A 20284-nucleotide genomic window follows, 5' to 3' on the forward strand; every position below is an offset into this window, starting at 1 on the left:
AATGGAGAAAGGGGGGCTGGGGAGGTTATGGAATGTGTTCCTTACCCTAACACATACACACGCTGGAAGCATATAGCACCTATATACATTTGCCTGACAGCAGACCTATGAAGAAGGTAGCAGACTGTACTGGGGAACTGGAAGGGAATAAGTGTTTTGTTGTGGTAGGTCAGCTTTTAGTTGTGCCCAATTCTTTGTGACCCCATTTGGGATCAGAGTGTGGGGTTGGATGGTTCCTTTTCCAGTTCATTTCACAGATGAAGAAACTGAGGTAAACAGGATGAAGTGACTTGCCCAGGGTCACAAAGGCTAGTAAGAGTGTGAAGTTGGATTTGAGCTCAGATCATTCTGACTTCAGGCCCAGGGCTCTATCTAAGGCACCACAAGCTACCTCCAGGCAGTGTAGTACAATGGAAAGAGCACCAGGTTTGGAAGCCAGAGGATCTGGATTCAATCTCAGCTCCAGCACTTACTCCCTGAGTCCTTTAGCTTCATCTGCAAAAGGAATGGATTTGATCAAAGGTATCAAAGGCCATGGGAATTAAAGAAGCATACAACACTTCCCTCTGTAGCCTAAACTAGATTAAAATGTAATTGGAAATATTTAATAAAGTAAAACAAAACATGAACGACTTTAATATATGGTTTTCTAAATCAATATGTGACCCACAGAGTGCCTCATGTGTGGCTTTTGTTGTCAGTTCAGTCATTTTTCCCTCATGTCCAACTCCCCATGACCCCATTTAGGGTTATCTTGGCAAAGATAGTAGAGTGGGGGCAGCTAGTTGGCTCAGAGAATTGAGGCAGGATGTCCTGGGTTCAAATCTGAGCCCAGACACTTCTTAGCTGGGTGACCCTGGGCAAGTCATTTAACGCCCATTGCCTAGCCCTTACTACTCTTCTGCCTTGAAACCAATACACAGTATTGATTCTAAGACAGAAAATAAAGGTTTAAAAGAAAAAAAAAAAGATACTGGAGTGTTTTATGGAGTTTAGTGGAGTATAGAGCCACTGCAATATAAGGCTCAGTGGGCCCTGTTTCTATTTGAGTTTGACACCACTGAATTAGATAATATCTAAGACCACTTCCAGGGAGGGGCAGCAGTAGTTTAATGGAAGTAACTGGATCTGGAAGAAGAAGACAAGAATTCAAATCTAAAATTATTCCCTGTGGAGCCTTAGGTGAGTCACTTACCTCTTGGGGCATCAGTTTCCTCCTCTGTGTAAAATGAGGAGGGTGGATTAGATGATCTCTGCAGTCCCTTCCAACTCTAAATCTATGATCCATGTACAATACAACCCTTCCTCCCCCACGTCTGGAGGCAGCTAGGGGGCACCCCAAGACTCCCCTTCCTGAGCCTCCGACACTTACTGCTGACTGACCCTGGGCCAAGTCTCTGAGCTTGCCTGATTCAGTTTCCTCAACTGTAAAATGGAGATGACAAAAGCACCCACCCAACAGGGTTGTTATCATATTACTATTCAATATGACAATATTTTTAAAGTGCTTAGCGTAGCACCCAGCATGTAGGAGGTACTTAGCAAATGCTAATTTCCTTCCCTCCCTTTCTCTTCCCTTCCCACTACCTCTTAGAATCCCAACGAGTTTCCTTCAAAACTCAGCCCCAACATGCACCTTTCCTGATCCCCTGGCTGCTAGTGGCTCCCTCCTGAAAAGACCTAGTACAGCATGTATCTCATGTCACAGCCCCCAGTAGAATGTAAGCTCCTGAAGGGCAGGAGTTGTTTCATTTTTGTCTTAGTATCCCTAGCACAGTGCCTGGAACATAGCAACCACTTAACATGAGAAGAACTAAAATTTTAAAAGACCTCAAGGGCCTGAGCTGCATCACTTAACAACATCCATTTTTATAGTTTAGAGATAGTAGTTAAAATTTTTTATTTCAAAGTAAAATAATAACTGCTTATAATTATTTATATTTAAAATGTACAGGGACAGCTAGGTGGCTCAGTAGATTGAGAGCCAGACCTGGAAATAGGTGTTTCTGGGTTCAAATTTGACCTCAGACACTTCCTAGGTGTGTGACGACCCTGGGCAAGTCACTTAACCCCCATTGCCTAGTCCTTACCGCTCTTCTGCCTTAGAACCAATATACAGTATTGATTCTAAGATGGAAGGTGAGAGTTTAAAAAAAAAAGAAAATGCATTTGTACAGATGGAAGAAATTATAGTAGCTTATTATTTATATATTAAAATTTGAAATGTACTTTATTTAGATCTAGTAAAATTAAAATTCTCCTATCAGCTGATATAATTGGTCTTAACATGTTTTTGGATTGATTGATGCTTGGTTATACAGACGTAGAAAGGGAGGTTCACAGATGTTAAATAACTTGCCCAGTGTCACACAGTAAGCAAGGGGCTGAACCAAGATTTGAACCCTGCCTCTGTCAGGCACCCTTCCTATTATATCAGTCTCTATGAACACATCATATCCAAAATCCATCCTTAAATGGTAAAATCCCACCATATAGTATAATTATATATAATGCATTAATATATTATATATAATTATGTATTCTATATTGTTATATATAATTAATATATTATAAATAAAAACATCCTTTGTCCCACAGGGCTGTCCCCTAATGCTCCGAAGTCATGTGTATGAGGAACCAAAGAATACCAGATGGCATCTTCCTGTATTTACTGTAAATAGTGCCAAACGGAGCCTGAGAATATCCTGCACCCTGGGCCTCCACTCCCCAGGGATTCTGGTGGTTGCCCTTCACACGCAGGGCTGTACTGCGTACCCACTGGGTAATATATTTTCACTCAGGCATAAACTGGATTTAAGAGAGGCAAAGTTGAACAAAGCCATCAATCAAAATTCCAGAGTCATTGAAGTCCGGGGGTGGGACAAAAGTCAAGATGACTGGTCATGTCCCAGGATGTGATGGATGGCCTGGGCCTCCACTGCCCAGGGCTCACCTTATTGGTGAAAAACATAGTGCAAGCATGAGGTCATCTCTGGCCCTGCTGCAACTCAGAATTCCCCAGCCTGAGTGATCCACCCACCTCAGCCTCACCAGGAGCAGGGACTAGACGTGAGTATTGCCAAGCTGGGCAAAAACTTTTTTTTTTCTTTTTCAAATCTTTTATGATTTCTCACTCATGTTTATCTTTTTATTCTGAATGTTAAAATTTCCTATTCAACTTTAGAAATTTTAGAAATGCATAAAAATCCTATTTCATTAAATATCCATTTTTTCCCCTGTAGGATTATACTGAGTTTTGCTATGTAAGTGATTCTATTTTATTTTGTTTTAATTTAAAGCCCTTACTTTCTGTCTTAGTAAGAATCTAAGACAAAAAGACAAAGGGTTAGGCAAATGAGGTTGAGTGACTTGCCCAGAGTCACACAACTAGGAAGTGTCTGAGGCCACATTTGATCCCAGGACTTCCTGACTCTAGGCCTGGCATTCTATACTCTGAGACACCTACCTGCCCCTTATTTTTAGTTTTAATCAAAATATATTTTTTAAAGAATTGGCCTGAGGGCAGCTAGGTGGCTCAGCACATAGAGAGCCAGGCCCAGAGTATTGATTCTAATTCAAAAGGTGAGGGTTTTAAAAAAAAAAAAAGAAAGAAAGAAAAAGAAAAAAGAATTGGCCTAAAAGATGTTTAGGCTATAAATCCAGACCTAGTTCTTATTCTCTTGTTTCTCCCAACAATTTCTAGAATCTAATATACTCCTCATATTCACAAGGCCTCAGGAACAAAGGAGACTTAGTGAGACAGTATCTCATGGAACATGTCTACTTCTGGATATTATATTTCAAAAAGATCACCAACAAGCTGGAGGACTGTCCTCAGAATGTGACTAGCACGGGAAAGGCCAGGAAACTGTGATACCTGAAGACAGCTAGAAGAACTGGCTTAAAAGAGAGTGAAAATTGTCTTCAAAATGACCTTGAACAAATGATTTCACTTTCGTCCTCATTTATGTCATATGTAAAATGAGGAGTTCATGCGAGATAATCTCAAAGGTTTTCTCCCATTCTGAAATGGAATACTATGATCATTAGTATCCAAGAGACTGTCATGGGGAAAAGGGATTAGATTTGTTTTGCTTGGCCCCAGAGGGCAGAATTAGCTCTAGTGATCACAAGGAGCAGATATTTTGGCTCCATATAAGGAAAAACCTTTTCATTATGAGTCCTTCAAAAGCAGAACGAGCTGCCTTGAGAGACAGTGAGAGAGAAAACTCCTATCATGGAAGGTCTTCAAAGAGACACTGGAGAGGCTAGAGGACCACTCATCAGGGATGCAGTCAGGGGAACTCCTGACCAGGTACCTTGTACCCTAGAGACCTCTAAGATTTCATCCAACTCTGACATTCTCCTAATTTATAAAATTAGTGCTAAGCTTCCCCAGGCTGTCTTGATGCTTCTAGGTTAATCTACCGTAGGCCTGAGGACCCCTCAAAGTCAATCTACAGATAGACAGGAAGATACCCCACAACTCCAGGCCTGGCATTCTATACTCTGAGACACCTACTTGCCCCTTATTTTTAGTTTTAATCAAAATATATTTTTAAATTTTATTTCCCAGTATCAGTGCATCATGAGGTTAAGAGACTGCTGAATATAACGGACAGAGTACCAGCTTCAGAGTCATTAGATCTGCACTCAATTCTTGGTTCCAGCAATTTCTACTGGTATGCCTGGGCAGGTCATATTTCCTCTCTGGGCCTTCACTTGTAACCGCCTCACAAGCCTACTGTAAATGTAAAAGTACTACAGAAGTGTGAAGTATCAGGAGCCCACCCAACTCTGACATTCTATTTTCTAAGGTGCCCCACAAACCTGATACTCTATTTTCTAAGGTTCCCCCCAGACCTGATATTCTATTTTCCAAGAGTCCTCCCAACTCTGACATTCTATGTTCTAAGTTCTTCCCCAGAACTAATATTCTGTATTCTAAGGTCCCCACCAGAACTTACATTCTAAGGTTCTCCACCAAACCTGACACTCTATATTATAAGGGCCTTCTCAACTCTGACATTCTGTGGTCTAAGGATCCCCCAAGACCTAATATTCTATTTTCTAAGGGCTGTGTAATTGGAATCTGAATCCCAGAACTGATACAATTCCCAGCACCCCACTCTCCTTCTCATGTTACATGCTGATGTAGACAGGATGTAAATTTGGTGTAGCCCCACCTCTCAGGCTTTTTTTTTGGCAATAGCACACTGTGGAGGTGAGGTGAGGCAAGAGGCAGGAGAACTTGCTCACATGGTTTTAATTTTGTTAGATAATTAGTTTTTTTTTTACTTCTTTTCCTTTTTATTCCTCTACTTCAAGGGATTATTAATAAACTCTATAAAATATAATTCTTGGAGTGTTGGATATTAATTTAAATCTTACATTTATGGTGACCAAAAGTCTGGAATTTAGGACCCTTACTAAGTGATTGGTTTAGTTTGAAAAAACCGTGTTTCTCTCCTGCCACGGTCTTCTCACCATCCCCAATCTGGGGAACTCTAGCTGCTACTGCTGCTGCTGCCTGCTGCTTCTGCCTCCCTCACTAACTGCCTGGGGGTCCTGCTGTACGCATCACTTTTCTCCCACTGCTGATTGCCCACCTGAGAGTTGTTTGGAAGTGGAAGGGGGAGATTTACACATCTCACCATTTGAGATACTTTTTGGACATCCCCCTATGCAGGCTAAGCCTTTCTCTTCTGCATACACGTCACTATTACAGGGAGACACTTCTATTGCCTCATATATATAGAATTTGCAAATCAAATTGTGAGAACTCCATGAATCCAGAGCAGCTGTACAAACAGGTCCTATAGACTTCTCGCTCCATGACTTACATCCAGGAGACAAGGTATATATAAAGAACTTCCTGTGCACTCAGCCTGCCTGGGAAGGTCCATTTCAAGTACTGTTAACCACTCCAATGGCTATCAAAATTGGAGAAAAGGACTCTTGGTACTCATGTAAAGAGTACTCTCTACTGATACTAAGTGACTGTATCTTGTCACATATATTGTATTTGCTGATTGTTTATTTTAAGCTTTAATTTTGTTTTGTTAAATTCCCATATTGATCTAATCTAATACATTCTGTTACACTATGTCAATTTAAGTTACTGTGTTTTGCTTATTAGATATGCATTCTGTTACACTGTTTTTATTTGCACAGTCCTACTATCTTTATTTGTACTGTCCTATGCCTGGATTAGAGATGTCAGTGATTGTGAACTATATGTTTTTGATTTTTTTTTAATTTTATTATTGTTTTTCTTTGTATGTGCAATAGAGTATTTGAGTTTTCTTTTTTCTCTCATTTTTTGTACTTAAAGCACATTACCAGTATTAATGGTTTTTTGATTTTGTACTAATATAAGTTTACAATATACATTAGCCCTAATATCAATGCATACCCAAAAGCTTTAGACCACGGAAACCTGCCATTGGTTGTTAAATATTATGGGACTTTGATTAATGACTGTGTCTGATTCCAGGAGAAGGGATCACAAAAGAGCCATTATACAGTGCCAAGAAGCACAAGGTCAAGAAGACCAACCAATCCCAGTGGGATGGATGAGAATCTGCACCAAGACAGAGGACTTGCTTTGGGGCTCGAGGAGCAGCTATTTGACAACATCAGACGCAGGATTTCCTCGTGCCAGATTCAGACAAAGTATCTCAGTTTGGCTAGAATATTGGCTCCCCTATCCCTGAGAACAAAGGTAAAATCAGACCAGGGAATGGTATTTCCCATTTATTGCAAAAATCTAGTCCCTGAGGGTAGCTGGGTAGCTCAGTGGATTGAGAGCCAGGCCTACAGATGGGAGGTCCAAAGTTCAACTCTGGCCTCAGACACTTCCCAGCTGTGTGACCCTGGGCCTACCCTGACCACTCTTCTGCCTTGGAACCAATACACAGTATTGATTCCAAGACAGAAGGTAAGGGTTTTTAAAAAAAATCTAGTTCTTCTTCTGTCTTTCATAGTGTGGACAGTTTTCTATAGTCCTGGCTGCTGACTGGGTAAGTGCATATTGCTGCAATGGTCCTACAGGCTTATGGGACATAAATCACTTTATTGGGCCCTGATTCTAGGCCTTATTATGGGCTTATTCTTACTTACTCAGAATTTTTATATACTATTTAATTTTGTTTTTCTTTGCTTCTATATTTTTATTTTGTTTTTGACTTCCTTTTAACAATTGATTCCGATACCTCATAACTCAGCCATGTATCCCTGAGTGATCTGTGTGTTTTTCAATATCCTCCTAAGAGGGGATTATATAATTGTCATATAATTCTAGATTTATGAAATTTTTCTTGTTTGAGAGTAATTTTAAGAAACTTGCTACCTCCCCTAATCAAGAAAGTGAACTATTTGGAGAAGGTGCCATGGAGATGCCTGCAGAAACCTCACACTGCACCAAAAGAACCAGAATGAACGTTGGGATGTAGTGAAATTGAACTGGAGAGGTGGGGAGGACAGGGTTGAATGCATTTATTTTGAATATACACTCTTATGCCAAAGGGGACTGCCCTCTAACTGGCTTTTTGTCAATGCACCTAGCAATCATTAGTTCTGTTCTCTTTCATTTCCCTCTTATCTGCAAATTATTGTAATTTCCCCCTAGAAAGTGCAATATTGTATGTACCTCTAGTCGAAGATCTTTAGAGATATAAGTTGGTTATGTGTACTGATTCCATGGGGAAACTAGGCATGTAAATCTGGGAGATTTCTACATGCTCATTTTCCATGGGAATCACGAGGGGTGGGGTGGGGGGGAGTTGTGTAATTGGAATCTGAAACCTAGACCTACAATTCCCAGCACTCCACTCTCCTCACGTTAGGTGCTGACCTAGGCAGGATATAAATTTGGTGTAGCCCCACCTCTGGGGCTTTTTTACAGTGACAGTGTGCTGTGGAGGTGAGGTGAGGTGAGGCAAGAGGCAGGAGACCTTGCTCCCACGGTTCTAATAATTTTGTTAGATAATTAGGTTTTTTTACTTCTATTTCCTTTTTATTCCTTCTACTTCAAGTGAATATTAATAAACTCTATAAAATATAATTCTTGGAGTGTTGGACATTAATTTAAATCTTATGGGGCCCTCCCAGTTCTGATATTCTATGTTCTAAGTTTCCTCCGAACTCTAACATTCTATGTCCTAAGGTCTCTTCCACTTACAACATTCTGTGTCCTAAGATTCCTTTGAGGCCTGATATGTTCCACATTCAAAGGCCCCTTCTAGTTCTGCCATTTCACATTTCCACAAATGCAGATGAATGGAGAGACTTGGATAATCTAAGCATTTTTTTCCCCATCAGATTTTCCCTCAATTTTTGTTTGTTTGTTTGATTTGGTTTTGAAGGGAGGGTGAAAGGATCTTTGCTCACCTAATGATGCTTTCCAAACTAAGGCCAAAAGGAATACCAGTTCATCTTTCTTACAGCCTCCGCCTCTAAGGTAAGAAGGCAACCACTGTCTAATCCATAAGCCAAGAAAGATGACTATCCGTGCTAACAAGGTGGGCTCTGGGTAGAAAGAAGCTGAAGCCTACAGAGCTCAGGAACAGAGAGGAAGAAGCCCAGGGAGCAGAAGTTTCTTTCAACCCTTGTCCCCAACACTAGAGTTTTGTCCATAGGCCCTGGCCACCCCCCACTCACACCCTAGTCCCCGCTCACCGCAGGATCCTTGACACAGCAGGAGAAGGGCACCCCACAGCGCTCACGGCTGGGGTTCCAGTCAGTGCAGTTAAAATAGATGTTGAGGTTCCAGTCGCTGGGCCCTCGGGCTCCACAGCACGACCACTGGAAGGAAGAGGAACCCAGATGAGAGATTGTGACAAGATTCCTCCCTTCCCCAGGAGAGAGATCCCCAATCCCCAATGCCTGAACCCTATCAGGCCTCTGCCACAGCTGAGTACATGCCCCTAAGCACAACTTTGGCCCCTGCCCTGTAAGGGAGTGCTGTCCAAGTCTGGCCAACAGCAAACAAAGCACAGAGGAATGGGGGCGGCACAGAGGATAGAGCACCAGGCCTAGAGTCAGAAGGACCTGGGTTCCAATCTAGCCTCATAGCTGCTTGACCCCAGGCAAGTCCCTTAACCCCATTTGCCTAGCCCTTGCCCATTCTGTCTTAAAAGCTATTTACTAAGATAGAGTTTGAACTATTTTTACTAAAGAGTTTGAAAAAAAACAACAGACCTAAAGCTACAGAGAACTAGGTCCAGACTCCTTGAGGGCAGGACCTAAGTCATTTTTGTCTCTGTATCACCCGCACTTACAGAGCATAGCACATAGCAGGTATATAATAAAGTAACAAAATTAAAAGCAATAAAATAAAATGATGGTCATTTAATACTTTATGTGACTTGGGGTAAGTCCCTTCCCTTCTCTGAGCACAGATTCCTTTATCTGTAAAATGATGGCTAGAAATGGCCTCTAACATTCCTTCTGGCTCTAAGTCTATATTTTTTTCTCTTCCAGAGGGTTCAGATAGATCTTCCTCTCTGGCCAAGAGGGACTAAAACAGTTGAACTTATGGCCTGAAGAGGAAAGAGAAAGAGTGCTGGACTTGGGAACAGAAGAGCTGGGCTCAATTCTTAGTTCTGACTACTTGTTTTTGGTCAATTTCAGTGGTGTCCAACTCTTTGCAACCCCATTTGGGGCTTTTTTGGCAGATACTGGAGGAGTTTGCCATTTCCTTCTCCAGCTCATTTGACAGATGAGGAAACTGGTGGCAAATATGGTGAAGTGTCTTGCTTAAGATCATATAGCTAGGAAATATCTGAGGCCATGTTTGAACTCAGGAAGCAGAATCTTCCTGACTCTAAGGTTGGCACAATCTCTCTATTACACCACCTAACTGCTCTAATTCTGGCTTTCTCCTTTTGAAAAAAAAAAAAAAAAAAGGATGGGACTTAATGCCCTCTCACATCTTTCCCAACTCTAAAATTCTATGATCCTATGACTTGTATGGCTATTGGGTGTCATCACTCCCATGCCCTTCAGTTTTTTATCAATAAAGTAGGGATAATAAATATTTGGAAAACTTTAAAGTGCTCTCTTTTAAAGATTAGGTTAGATTGCTCAGGTTTCCCCAGCCAGCTCCCTAACCTAAGCTGGGACAACATAGATTTAAGACACCCTTTAAATGACCTTCCCCCTAATATGGCCTGGGATCAAATCCCAGATCTGTTATTTAATACCTCATGTGACCTTGGGCAAGTCCCTACCCTTCTCTGGGGCTAGATTCCCTTATCTGTAAAAATGAAAGGATTAGATGGCCAGAGATGGCCTCCATGAGGTCCCTTCTACTTCTAAGTCCATAATCCTATAAACCTATGAATTTGTACATTTTTTCATCTTGAAAATAATACTTCAATAGGTTGTAAATAAATCCCAGAAAAAAACATTCTGCTCTGAAAAGTTTAGCCACATAGGGAAGAAGAAAAAGAGGGAAGTGAGTGCTAGAACCAGATACCAAAAGACAGCAGTCAATAAGGAGATCAGGAGGCTCAGGGCTGAAGGGTGGTGTCCATAAGAATCAGATTAGTTTAGAAAACAATAAAAGGAATGAGCCCTAGGAAAGAGGGTGAAGGTCACCAATTCTGAAGAGGAGCTGATTTAAAGATCAGGGAGGCAAAATCTTACACCTCAAGAATTCTTAACTTTTTCTGTGTCCCAGCCCCCTCTACAGAAAAATGTTTTTAAATCCTGAAAATAAAATATATATGATTACAAATAAGTCAATTATGTTGAAATATAGTCATCTTTTTTTTTTTTTTTTTAAAGCTGAGGGGACCCTAGGTTAAGAATCATGACTTTACTTCTGGTCCTTCCACCTAGTACCCTTCGTGAGACCCTGAAGGGAGTCAGTCTCTATCAGGAAGGGGGCAGGCATTCCCAAAAGAATAGAGAACTAGGAGCATTGGCAAGACATCCAAACAAAGATCTTGGATCTTTTCTGGGCTTTTCACAAGGGTAAGGACTAGTAGGTGGGAGGGACTGGGGTACTAGAAAAAAACACCATCTTAGGATGGGGCACTAGGGGTAGGTGTCTGATATCTAATCAATAATGAGGAGACTAGAGAAAGAAAAAAGGCCAGAGGTGGCTAGAGACTTCCTCAGATCTTTCCACAAACATTGGCGAAGGGAGCTACTGTATGAGTTTTAGGGCCAGAGCTGATCTGTGAATCAGAGCCAGCTAAGCAGAATGAGGGAAAAGTCTGGGTCTGTGCCCACCTAGCTCAGGAGCCCCAGGACAGCTGCAAACTCCAGGGAGTGAGAGTCAGTGGCCGAGAGCCACCAATATCAGCAAACACAGAGGGTGAGGAAAGTGTTCTAGTGACCTAAAGACTGTTCAGTATCTGTGATTCTTCAAGAGGAAAGGAAGGAGTATTCTGTACATGCATGCAAGATTCCAGCTAGACTCTCTCCCAGAGAAGGTAAAAAGGGCAGAAGGACTCTCTCACTATACCAGTAGTTTTTTAACCTTTATTATAGGTCCTTGAACCCCTTTGGCAATTTGCCCAAGCTTGTGGTAGTGCTTGTTGTTTAGGTGTTTTTCAAGTAGTTAACTCTTCACGACCCCTTTTTGGGGTTTTCTGGGCAAAGAAATGAAGGGAAGGAAATGGAAGCAGATAGGGTTAAATGACTTGCCCAAGGTCACACAGCTAGTCAGTGTCTGAGACCTGATTTGAATTCATATCTTCCAGACTCCAGGTCTGGCACTCAATCTACTGTGCCAACTAGCTGGCCAAGCATATGGATCCCTTCTCAAAATAATGTTTTTAAATGAATAAAACAAAATGCATAGGCTTACAGAAGAAACCAGTTATACTGTAATACAATTATCAAAATTTTGTTTTAAACCCTTACCTTTGATCTTAGAATCAATACTGAATATTGATTCTAAGACAGAAAAGCAGTAAGGTCTAGGCAATGGAGAGGGGGGAGATATTATTAAGTAACTTGTCAAGGGACACACACATCGAGGAATTATTTGAGACCAGATTTGAACCCAGTACCTCCCATTTCTGGGCCTGGCTCTTAATCCACTGAGCCAACTAGTTGCCCCCCAAAATATTTTTTTCAAAAGTATACTTAGGGACTTTAGGAAAAGAACCTATGATAGGCTCTCCAACTTATTAGTGTGAATAAGATTCCTAGAAACAATGGAAAGAGGTTATTTTCTGTGAACAATGAAGAAAAAGAATTCAAGGCAGAATTTGAGACTAACTTGTGTCAGAAGGCTGGAGGATGAAAGAAGATGCCACAGAGAAGAAAAGTAAAGATCCTTGAACCTTTGAGTTATGTCACATTCTGAGGCTTTTTCCAGAATGTGTGGGACTGCACCCTCAGAAGATGAAGCCCCTTCTCATGCTATAATGATACTAAAGATCCAAACCCCAGAAAAAAAGAAATGAATGGTGGTACTGGGGAGAGAATCTATCCATGACCACAAACAATAAATAAGGCCTGCTGTCTTCTCAGACAGACTTGGGATGACAGAAAGTCTTTCAAGATTTTGTCCAACTAGACATTTCTAGTGATTTTAGAATAATATGAAGAATAGATTATAATATAATACATTGTAATGTGTGTTTTGTATGTAATAGAACAATATTGCCAAGAAGAACCCAGAAAGCATCATGAAGGATTTGGAGAGGCCAAGAAGGGAACTAAAGACCTCAGGGACCCAGATGTTTTCATCAGCCCATGGAAGGGTGAAGGCTTCAGAAGAGAAAGGCAGATTTGGGAAGTGAACAGCTGGTTAAGAAGATCACGTCTGAGAGCAGGATTTGGATTTCTGGCCTACATGGGCTATATCATCAGAACTGAAAGGACAGGCTGAGCCACCTACAGTGATCTTTGGGAAATTGTGGGCAACAGAGGATGTGCTGTTGGACTGGAGATGGGCAAATGTCCCAGTTTTCAAAGAGAAGAATAAGGTGATTCTTCAAACTAAAGACTGGCAAGTTTTGACACTTACTAGCCACAGGCAAGTCACAAAACTAACAGCTTTTAGCCTGTTTCCTCCTCTGTAAAATGGGGATAATTCTTATGATGTACTATCTTACTAGCTTATTGTGAAGAAAGAATTTCACAGACCTTAAAGACCTTAAAGAAATGTGAATCTTGAGTTATTACTTTGTACTTGAAGACAATGATCAAGTTAGACGGCCCACACCCCGTACCCCCCAAAAAACCCCTTTCTCTCTAATCTAACCTAAATCAGATTGCTCCCAGGGATCAGGACCCTTTATCTGGGAGATAAAATTGCTGGATTCTCTTCTCAATGTGAAATCTCCCTCCTGGCCCTCCTATTTCTACCACCCACACTGGAGAGAAGTTGAGAGTACAGTAAGACCAAGGACAAAGTTGAAACTATGATGACTCACATATTCCTGAGCAAAGTCGATGAGGTTTTGCAGGTCAATATCGTCACGATAGGCCTTGACGTTGTTGTTGATGAATAAATTGAGCTGGTCTCTAATCCAGTCCTTGAACACAAAGGCCAGGATTCCTGTGGCCAGCTCCAGAAAGAAGATGAGGCCGAGGAACACTGAGAACTGTGGGGAGGAGGAGGAGACAGGCACAGAGTGAACGGAAGATGTTAGAATCCAGCTTGGACCTTACCCCCAATCTTGCACCCACCCAGATCATGGAGGGAACAGACAAGAGCTAAGGCAGACAGGCTGGAGCAGTGAAAAGAGAATCAGACTGGAAGTGGGGAAACCTGGGTTCTAGTCCTGGATCTACCACTAACCTGATATAGATAATTTTTCATTTCTGGGCTCCAGTTTCCTCTTTGTAAAATAAGGACGTTTGGGGTAGTTAGGTGGCTCAGTGGATTGAGAGCCAGGCCTAGAGACAGGATGTCCTGGGTTCAAATCTGGCCTCAGACACTTCCTACCTGTATGACCCTGGGCAAGTCACCATTGTCTAGCCCTTACTGCTCTTCTGCCTTAGAACCAATACACGGTAGTGATCCTAAGATGACATAGTATTGGTTCTTAGATGGAAGGTTTAAAATAAATAAGGATGTTGGACTCGAGGAACTCTGAAGGCCTTTATAGCTTTAAGAACCAATGACTTTTTATGGTCCCCAGCCCTGAGGCAGGTGACTCATGCTCCATGGTCCACAAGAAGGCTGAAAGGGTTTGGGGCAGGCAAAAGCCTGCTGGAGATTCAAATTTTGCTCCTCAGGCTCTTCTTAATGCCCATAAACTGTCTCGTGCTAGCAGAACCACCTCAGACTTGGAAACCCACAGTTAGGGATCAGAAGTCACAGGCACATAAGTAGAGAAAGGCACTGAGGGTAAGCGATTACACTCAGTGCCGGAGGAGCCAGACTTTGGCTCCTTTCACAGGGAGAGATGTTGTCTTCTATTTTTAAGGTGATGAAAACCTTGTATCCACACAGCTGACAAAGTGATTTTCCCAAAACACAGGTTTGACCATGTCACCCTTCTAGACAATAAATTCCAATGGCTCCCTATTACCATTGTTGTTATTGTTTAGTCATTTCAGGCAGCTGTGTCTGACTCTTCATGACCCCATTTGGAGTTTTCTTGGCAGATATCCTAGAGTACTTTATCATTTCCTTCTCCAGTTCATTTGATAGATGAGGAAACTGAGGCCAACAAGGTTAAGTGACTTTTACAGGGTCACACAGCTAGGAAGTGTCTGAGGCCAGATCTGAATTCAGGAAAATAAGTCTTCCTGCCTCCAGCTCTACTCTATCCACTGTGCTACTTAGCTGCCCTTCCTATTCCCTTTAAGATCAAATATAAATTCCTCTGTTTGACATTTAAAGCCCTTCAAACCTTTCAAGCCTCACTATATTCTCTGCCTGCTATCAGATCAATGCTGCTCCCACCCCCAGCCAGAGCCCATTGTAATCTTCAGCCACTCTCCTCCTAGAAGGGCACCATATCTCTGTCATTATTTCCCAAGTCCTCTGGGCCTTGCCATCTGCCCTGTTACTTCCCCTGCCCAAATACTGCTTGGTCTTCTCTCTGAAGAACATGAATGCTGCTATAGATGTTGTCTCCCTCAATTAAGAGTCTGAGCTCCTTGAAAGCAAGGACTATCTCCATTTTCCATTTTATCCCCAGGGTTTCCCCCATAGTAAACATCTAATAAATGTTTTTTTGTTTTTTAATTTCATCTACTCTCCCTCTATGGTCTGACCAAATTAGCTTTTCTTGCTGTTCCCCTAACACAGAATTCCATTTCCCACCTCTATATGCCTAAAGCATATAGAGTCAAATGAACTGGAGAAGGAAATGGTAAACTATTCCAGTATCTTTACTAAGACCAGATGGGGTCTTGAAGATTTGAACATGGCTAAAAACAGCTAAACAACAGCAAATCTCTGAATCCAGAGCCAGGCCTTTTACCCCCCTATTAAAGTCTTCTTCCAGTGTTTTAGCACAGCATGATTTGTGGTTCCAGGAGGCTTTGTCAAAGCAAGAGCAGCACCTCTGACAGGTGCTTCCCAGCAGGGAATAGGCCCAGCAATGGATTTGTATATTCTACAGTCAGAAGACCAGCCTAGCTAAGTGTGCTCTGGAAGCTCCTCAGTGGGAAGATCATCACCACGGGATGACTTGATGAGGGTATGGCGCCACTCTGTGCCAACCCAGAATCATGGATAAAAAAGTTTACCAAGAATTTATTCCCAGCACCTAGCACAGTGCCTGGCACCCAGGAGTGTAAAAAAAATTAAAAAACCAAAAATCTTGCTGAATGATTGCTGAATCCTTTAAGTATTTCAGTAGGTTCAACTACCTAAACCTGCCGTGCCACTGGGAGGCTGCCTACTTGGTTGGGAATGAGCCTGAGATTATAGAATGAACCAAAAATCAGGAGCTGATGGTTCCAGATAAGCAAATCTCAAGTCAAGGATTGGGGGAAGAAGTCTGAGGCTAGAGGTATCTTTCTTTCCTAGGGTAGGAAGAATCCAAGGATCCAGTGCTACAAGAGACCTTGGAAGTCAGCTAGCCCAGTGCCCTCATTTTACAGATGAGGAGGAAACCATGGCACAGGGAGTAAGTGGCAGAGCCAAACTTTGCATCCAGACCCTCTAACCCCAAGGTCTGCTTCTCTGCCAGGCAGCAACTGGATCCCTTGGGACAGGGATTCCAGAACAGAAAGGACTACAGGGCAAGCTTGGCCCAGTGAGACTGAACAGGAAAATAAGGAAATCTAAGGGCAGCCTAGCCTGGCAAGGGAAATATTTATTTCTAATTATATTCCCCCTTTAAAATTATTTCTCAAATTGTTCCAAGTTATCTTGGCTGAGCTCCCCGAGTCCTACACGAATCACAGGTCCTGATTTCCTTCTCACTCGCTTCAATAGATGACCCCAACCCCCAGTCAGAGGCCTACAATCCTTAAACAAGTAACTCAGCACCCCCAACCTCCAAGGAAGAAGGAATGACCCCTCGTACTTACAAACTTGAGTAAGAAGGTGTTCTCCCGAAGGGCCCCGATGCAGCCGGCAAAGCCCAGCACAGACATGACACCTCCGACCACCACAAAGAACCACACGGGATCCAGGCCACTCAGGTGCGTGAGTGAGGAGATGTTGGACAGGACACCCTGAACACAGGGCATTGTGAGAGGGAAGCTGAGAATCACAAAAAAAGTGCCACCCCTACCCCAAAGGCCTCTATAGGCTGCCTCACCTTCCCCCAAACACCCCAGCCCCTTCCTTCCCACCCTTGTTCCTTCACCTTACCTTCTCTCCCCAGGCCCACAAGCCAATGACCAGTAGCAAAGCCCCCAACAGCTGGAGAAATAAGAAGAGGGAGCTCAGGGTATGTCTGCTGGGAACAAAGAGGGGCAAAGACCCCACACTCTCTATCCCCATTAAGTCCTCCACCCAATGCTACTCCCCCTATCCCAGCCATCCTTGACCCCAACTTGGGAGAACATGTACCTGAAAGAGCAAGGCACTGTTCCCAGGGGCTACTTGGTCCCCAGATACCTTTGCTCTCCTGATACTTGGGCCTTCAGGGGTCTGGAGCAAGAGGGATGAAGAGGGAGATAGAAAATGACAAGAAGGGAGGCAGTTGGGTAGCTCAGTGGGTTGAGAGCAGGCCTAGAGATAGGAGGTCCTAGGCTCAAAATCTGGCCTCAGATACTTCCTAGCTGTGTGACCCTGGGCAAGTCACTTACCTCCCACTGCCTAGCCCTTACCACTCTTCTGCCTTGGAACCAATATATAGTACTGATTCTAAGGTGGAAGGCAAGGGAGGAAAAAAAAAAAAGAGAAGAGAAGGAAGAGAAGAGAAGAGAGAAGAGAAGAGAAGAGAAGAGAAGAGAAGAGAAGAGAAGAGAAGAGAAGAGAAGAGAAGAGAAGAGAAGAGAAGAGAAGGACAAGAGAGGAGAAGGTCAAGAGAGGAGAAGAAAAAGGAAAAGAAAAAAACAAGAAGGGGCCAGCCTCTCTTTATAACATGGGCAGAAACTCTATCCTGGATGAGTCTAGTTTCATCTCTACCAACAATGTTTATATTATATAAAAACATGAGAACAAGGTAAGGGATGGCAATACAACAAAGATAAAAAGAAAATAATAATAATAACTCACTCTTACAAAAAGCACTTTATGTTTTGCAAAACACTTCCCTCAAAGCAATCCTGTGGAGGTCACAGTGAAAAATATTGGGCCCATTTCACAGATATCCTCATCTGTCGCAGAGTAGCTAAGTGACCTAATGAAGGTCACACAACTCTCAAGGGCCAGATAATGGCCTTTAAATCCAGCTATCGCCTCATTTTTAAGTCAAGCCAGTACTCCTTCCTTTTACTCTATGCTGACTCTCTAAAATCTATAAAAAACAGGAGTGGTGATATTGGCACTATGTACCTCATACCATTTCCAAGAAAATGTGTTAAAAAAAACTTTAGAGTGCTTTGGAAATTAGCTAATAACCCAATTACTAGTAACTATATATATATATATATATATATATATATATACATATATATTTGCATAGGGTACTGGAGTCATTAAAGGGCAAAAACAGCTATAGTTAGTTCATAAAGGATCATTTCAACCAGCAACACAAGGCAATAAATGATGATAGATGCCAAATGAGTGGGGCAGATGGCCTAAAGGTAGAAAGTCTAGCTAAGAAGTCAACACAATAATCCCATGGAAAAGTAATAAGGGATGGAAAAGGAGGGAGAGATGAGAGACTTAGTGACTGTCTGACTTTGAGGGGCAGGGAAACACGAGTCACAGATGACTTGGCAGAAACTAGGGTACCAAATCAGGGAGCCTCAGACTTCTCATCGGTGGGATGAGTAATAAATATATGCTACATTGGAGAAGAAGGGCCAATTTCCGCTTGATTTCTACACCCATCTCTTTCTCAAAAGGTTGTAAATGCACCCATGCACAGCCTTCTAGGCAAGAAGTAAAATGTCCTGGATTCAAATTTAGGCTCAGCCACTTATAGCCTGTTCATATGGCCTGGAGATAGTCTCTGGCCTGTTTCCTCCCTCTAGAAAATTAAGGAGTTAGATGAGAAGTCCCTCCCAGACTTAGATCATCCAACCTAGGATGGTCTTGAAGGTCCCTTCCAGTTCTAAATCCTATGCTACAAGCTGATACCCAGGCTCTCTGCCAGTTGAAAGGGTTGTATAAAACCCTTTGTGCCTACTCTCTGATCATTAGCCAACTCTAGCTGCAGAGGGCCCTCCCATGAGCAGAGTCTTGGGTTTAGGCAAAAGGAAAAGAAGGGTAACCAGGACTAGGCTACTGTCTAGAGGAGATGGAAAAATCTGAGAGACAGAGATAAAGAAAGAGAAATACAGAGACACAAAAAAAGAAAGAGAAGGAGAGGGAGAGGGAGAGATAGAGAGAGACTGAGACACAGAGAGAGGGAGAGAGACACACAGAGGGAGAGAGAGAAGATGAGGGTGAGGGAGATGGAGAAGGAGAGGTAGAGATACAGAGAGAGGGAGAGGGAAAGGGAGAGACACAAAGACAGAGGGAGAGGGAGAATATGGTACACAGAACAGGCCAGAGCTAGCAAATGGCCTGAAGAAACAGGCCCTGCTCAGCACAGGGGCCACACCTTACCCCCAAATGTGGAGGTGAGGGCAGAGGTGGGATTTTGCAACTGTCTCTCCACTCAACTGTTCCTGGGTGACTGGGAGAGCCAAGTACTCAAATCCCAATTAACTAAGTCCTACAAGAATGGCTCTCATCTTGCAGAGAAAATTGGGTGGGGGGAAGAAGGGGGGTGGGGGGTGCGAATCTCTAAGATCCTTCAAATAAATACCTTCCCATACTTAAACCTTTCCTTCTCAGGCCTCCAGGAGCCAGCAGGCTGGGTCTTTAAATGGGCCCCTGCGGAAGACCTCATGCAATTAATCTATGGGGAACTGCCCCCCCAACTAAACATGGGGGGCTTTCTGGACCTGAGGAACAGCAGGTCTAGCCTACCAGTAGCTCTCCCAGACCCCTTTCTTCAGTATTCTTTCCCCTTCCCCAGAAAAAACAGCCAAGTGGGTGGGGGCAGGGCAGTTCCCCAGGAACCCCAGGGAAAGAAGGGGGTAGGGTGTAGCTCTCCCCCTCCCCCCCTCTTCCCAGGGAAGGGAAGGAGGGCTACTCTCCCCGGGAAGCCCAGGAAATGAATGGGGGAGGGTGGTTTAGGGGGATCTCCGAGGCAGGGTACTGAAGGATGGTCAGTCCTCGTCCCGCCTCCTACCCCCAGCCCGGGCCTCGAACCCTTCCTCACCCTCCCCAACCCCCCACTTACCCAGAAGACAATGTTGAAACCGAACAGAAAGTATTTTCCGCAGCAGCCAACCTCGGGCTCCTGGAAGCGCTGCTGCTTGGCCGGCATGGTGAGCCGCCGGGGCGGCCGCCGCACACTGGGAGCCGCTCGCCCGGGGCCGGGGCCCGTGGCCCGCAGCAGCCCTGGGTTAGTGCCGGCCCCGGGCCTGGGCTGGCGGCCTCGGCTCCATGGCTAAGACCACAGCGAGGCCCCGCCCCCGTCCCCGGCTCCGCCCGCCCTCCGGCTTGCACGCCGGGCGGCCTCCTCCTCCTCCTCCTCCGCCCCTCGCTGCCGCTATCGCCGCGGCTCCTCGGGCGAGGACACCTAGCGGCACCAGTCTGACCGGGATCGGCCACCCCCCACCCCCAGCAATGCTAATGCAACTGTGCTTTTGGGAATGCCGTGCCTCCTGTTCGGTCTCTACCTCAGGCTCCAATCCCTCCCTTCCACGCCTCCGAAAAGACATTTTAACCATTTTAACCATG

The 20284-nt window shown here is 43.6% G+C and overlaps 1 protein-coding gene across 1 annotated transcript in view; it reads right to left on the reverse strand.

Moving 5' to 3' along the window:
- The window catches only part of TSPAN17 (tetraspanin 17), a 29490-nt gene extending 9512 nt beyond the window's left edge, over positions 1-19978 (reverse strand). Inside the window, exons 1-5 of the mRNA XM_044661634.1 lie at positions 19782-19978; positions 16748-16798; positions 16462-16608; positions 13401-13571; positions 8680-8805 (exon numbers count right to left, since the gene is read on the reverse strand). Of these exons, the coding sequence (XP_044517569.1) occupies positions 8680-8805; positions 13401-13571; positions 16462-16608; positions 16748-16798; positions 19782-19868 (582 nt within the window). The 5' untranslated portion in view covers positions 19869-19978. The remainder of the gene's footprint in view (positions 1-8679; positions 8806-13400; positions 13572-16461; positions 16609-16747; positions 16799-19781) is intronic.
- Between the last annotated feature and the right edge of the window lie 306 nt (positions 19979-20284).

The sequence above is a fragment of the Gracilinanus agilis genome, chromosome 2 (assembly GCF_016433145.1).
Source record: "Gracilinanus agilis isolate LMUSP501 chromosome 2, AgileGrace, whole genome shotgun sequence".
Lineage (NCBI taxonomy): Eukaryota > Metazoa > Chordata > Mammalia > Didelphimorphia > Didelphidae > Gracilinanus > Gracilinanus agilis.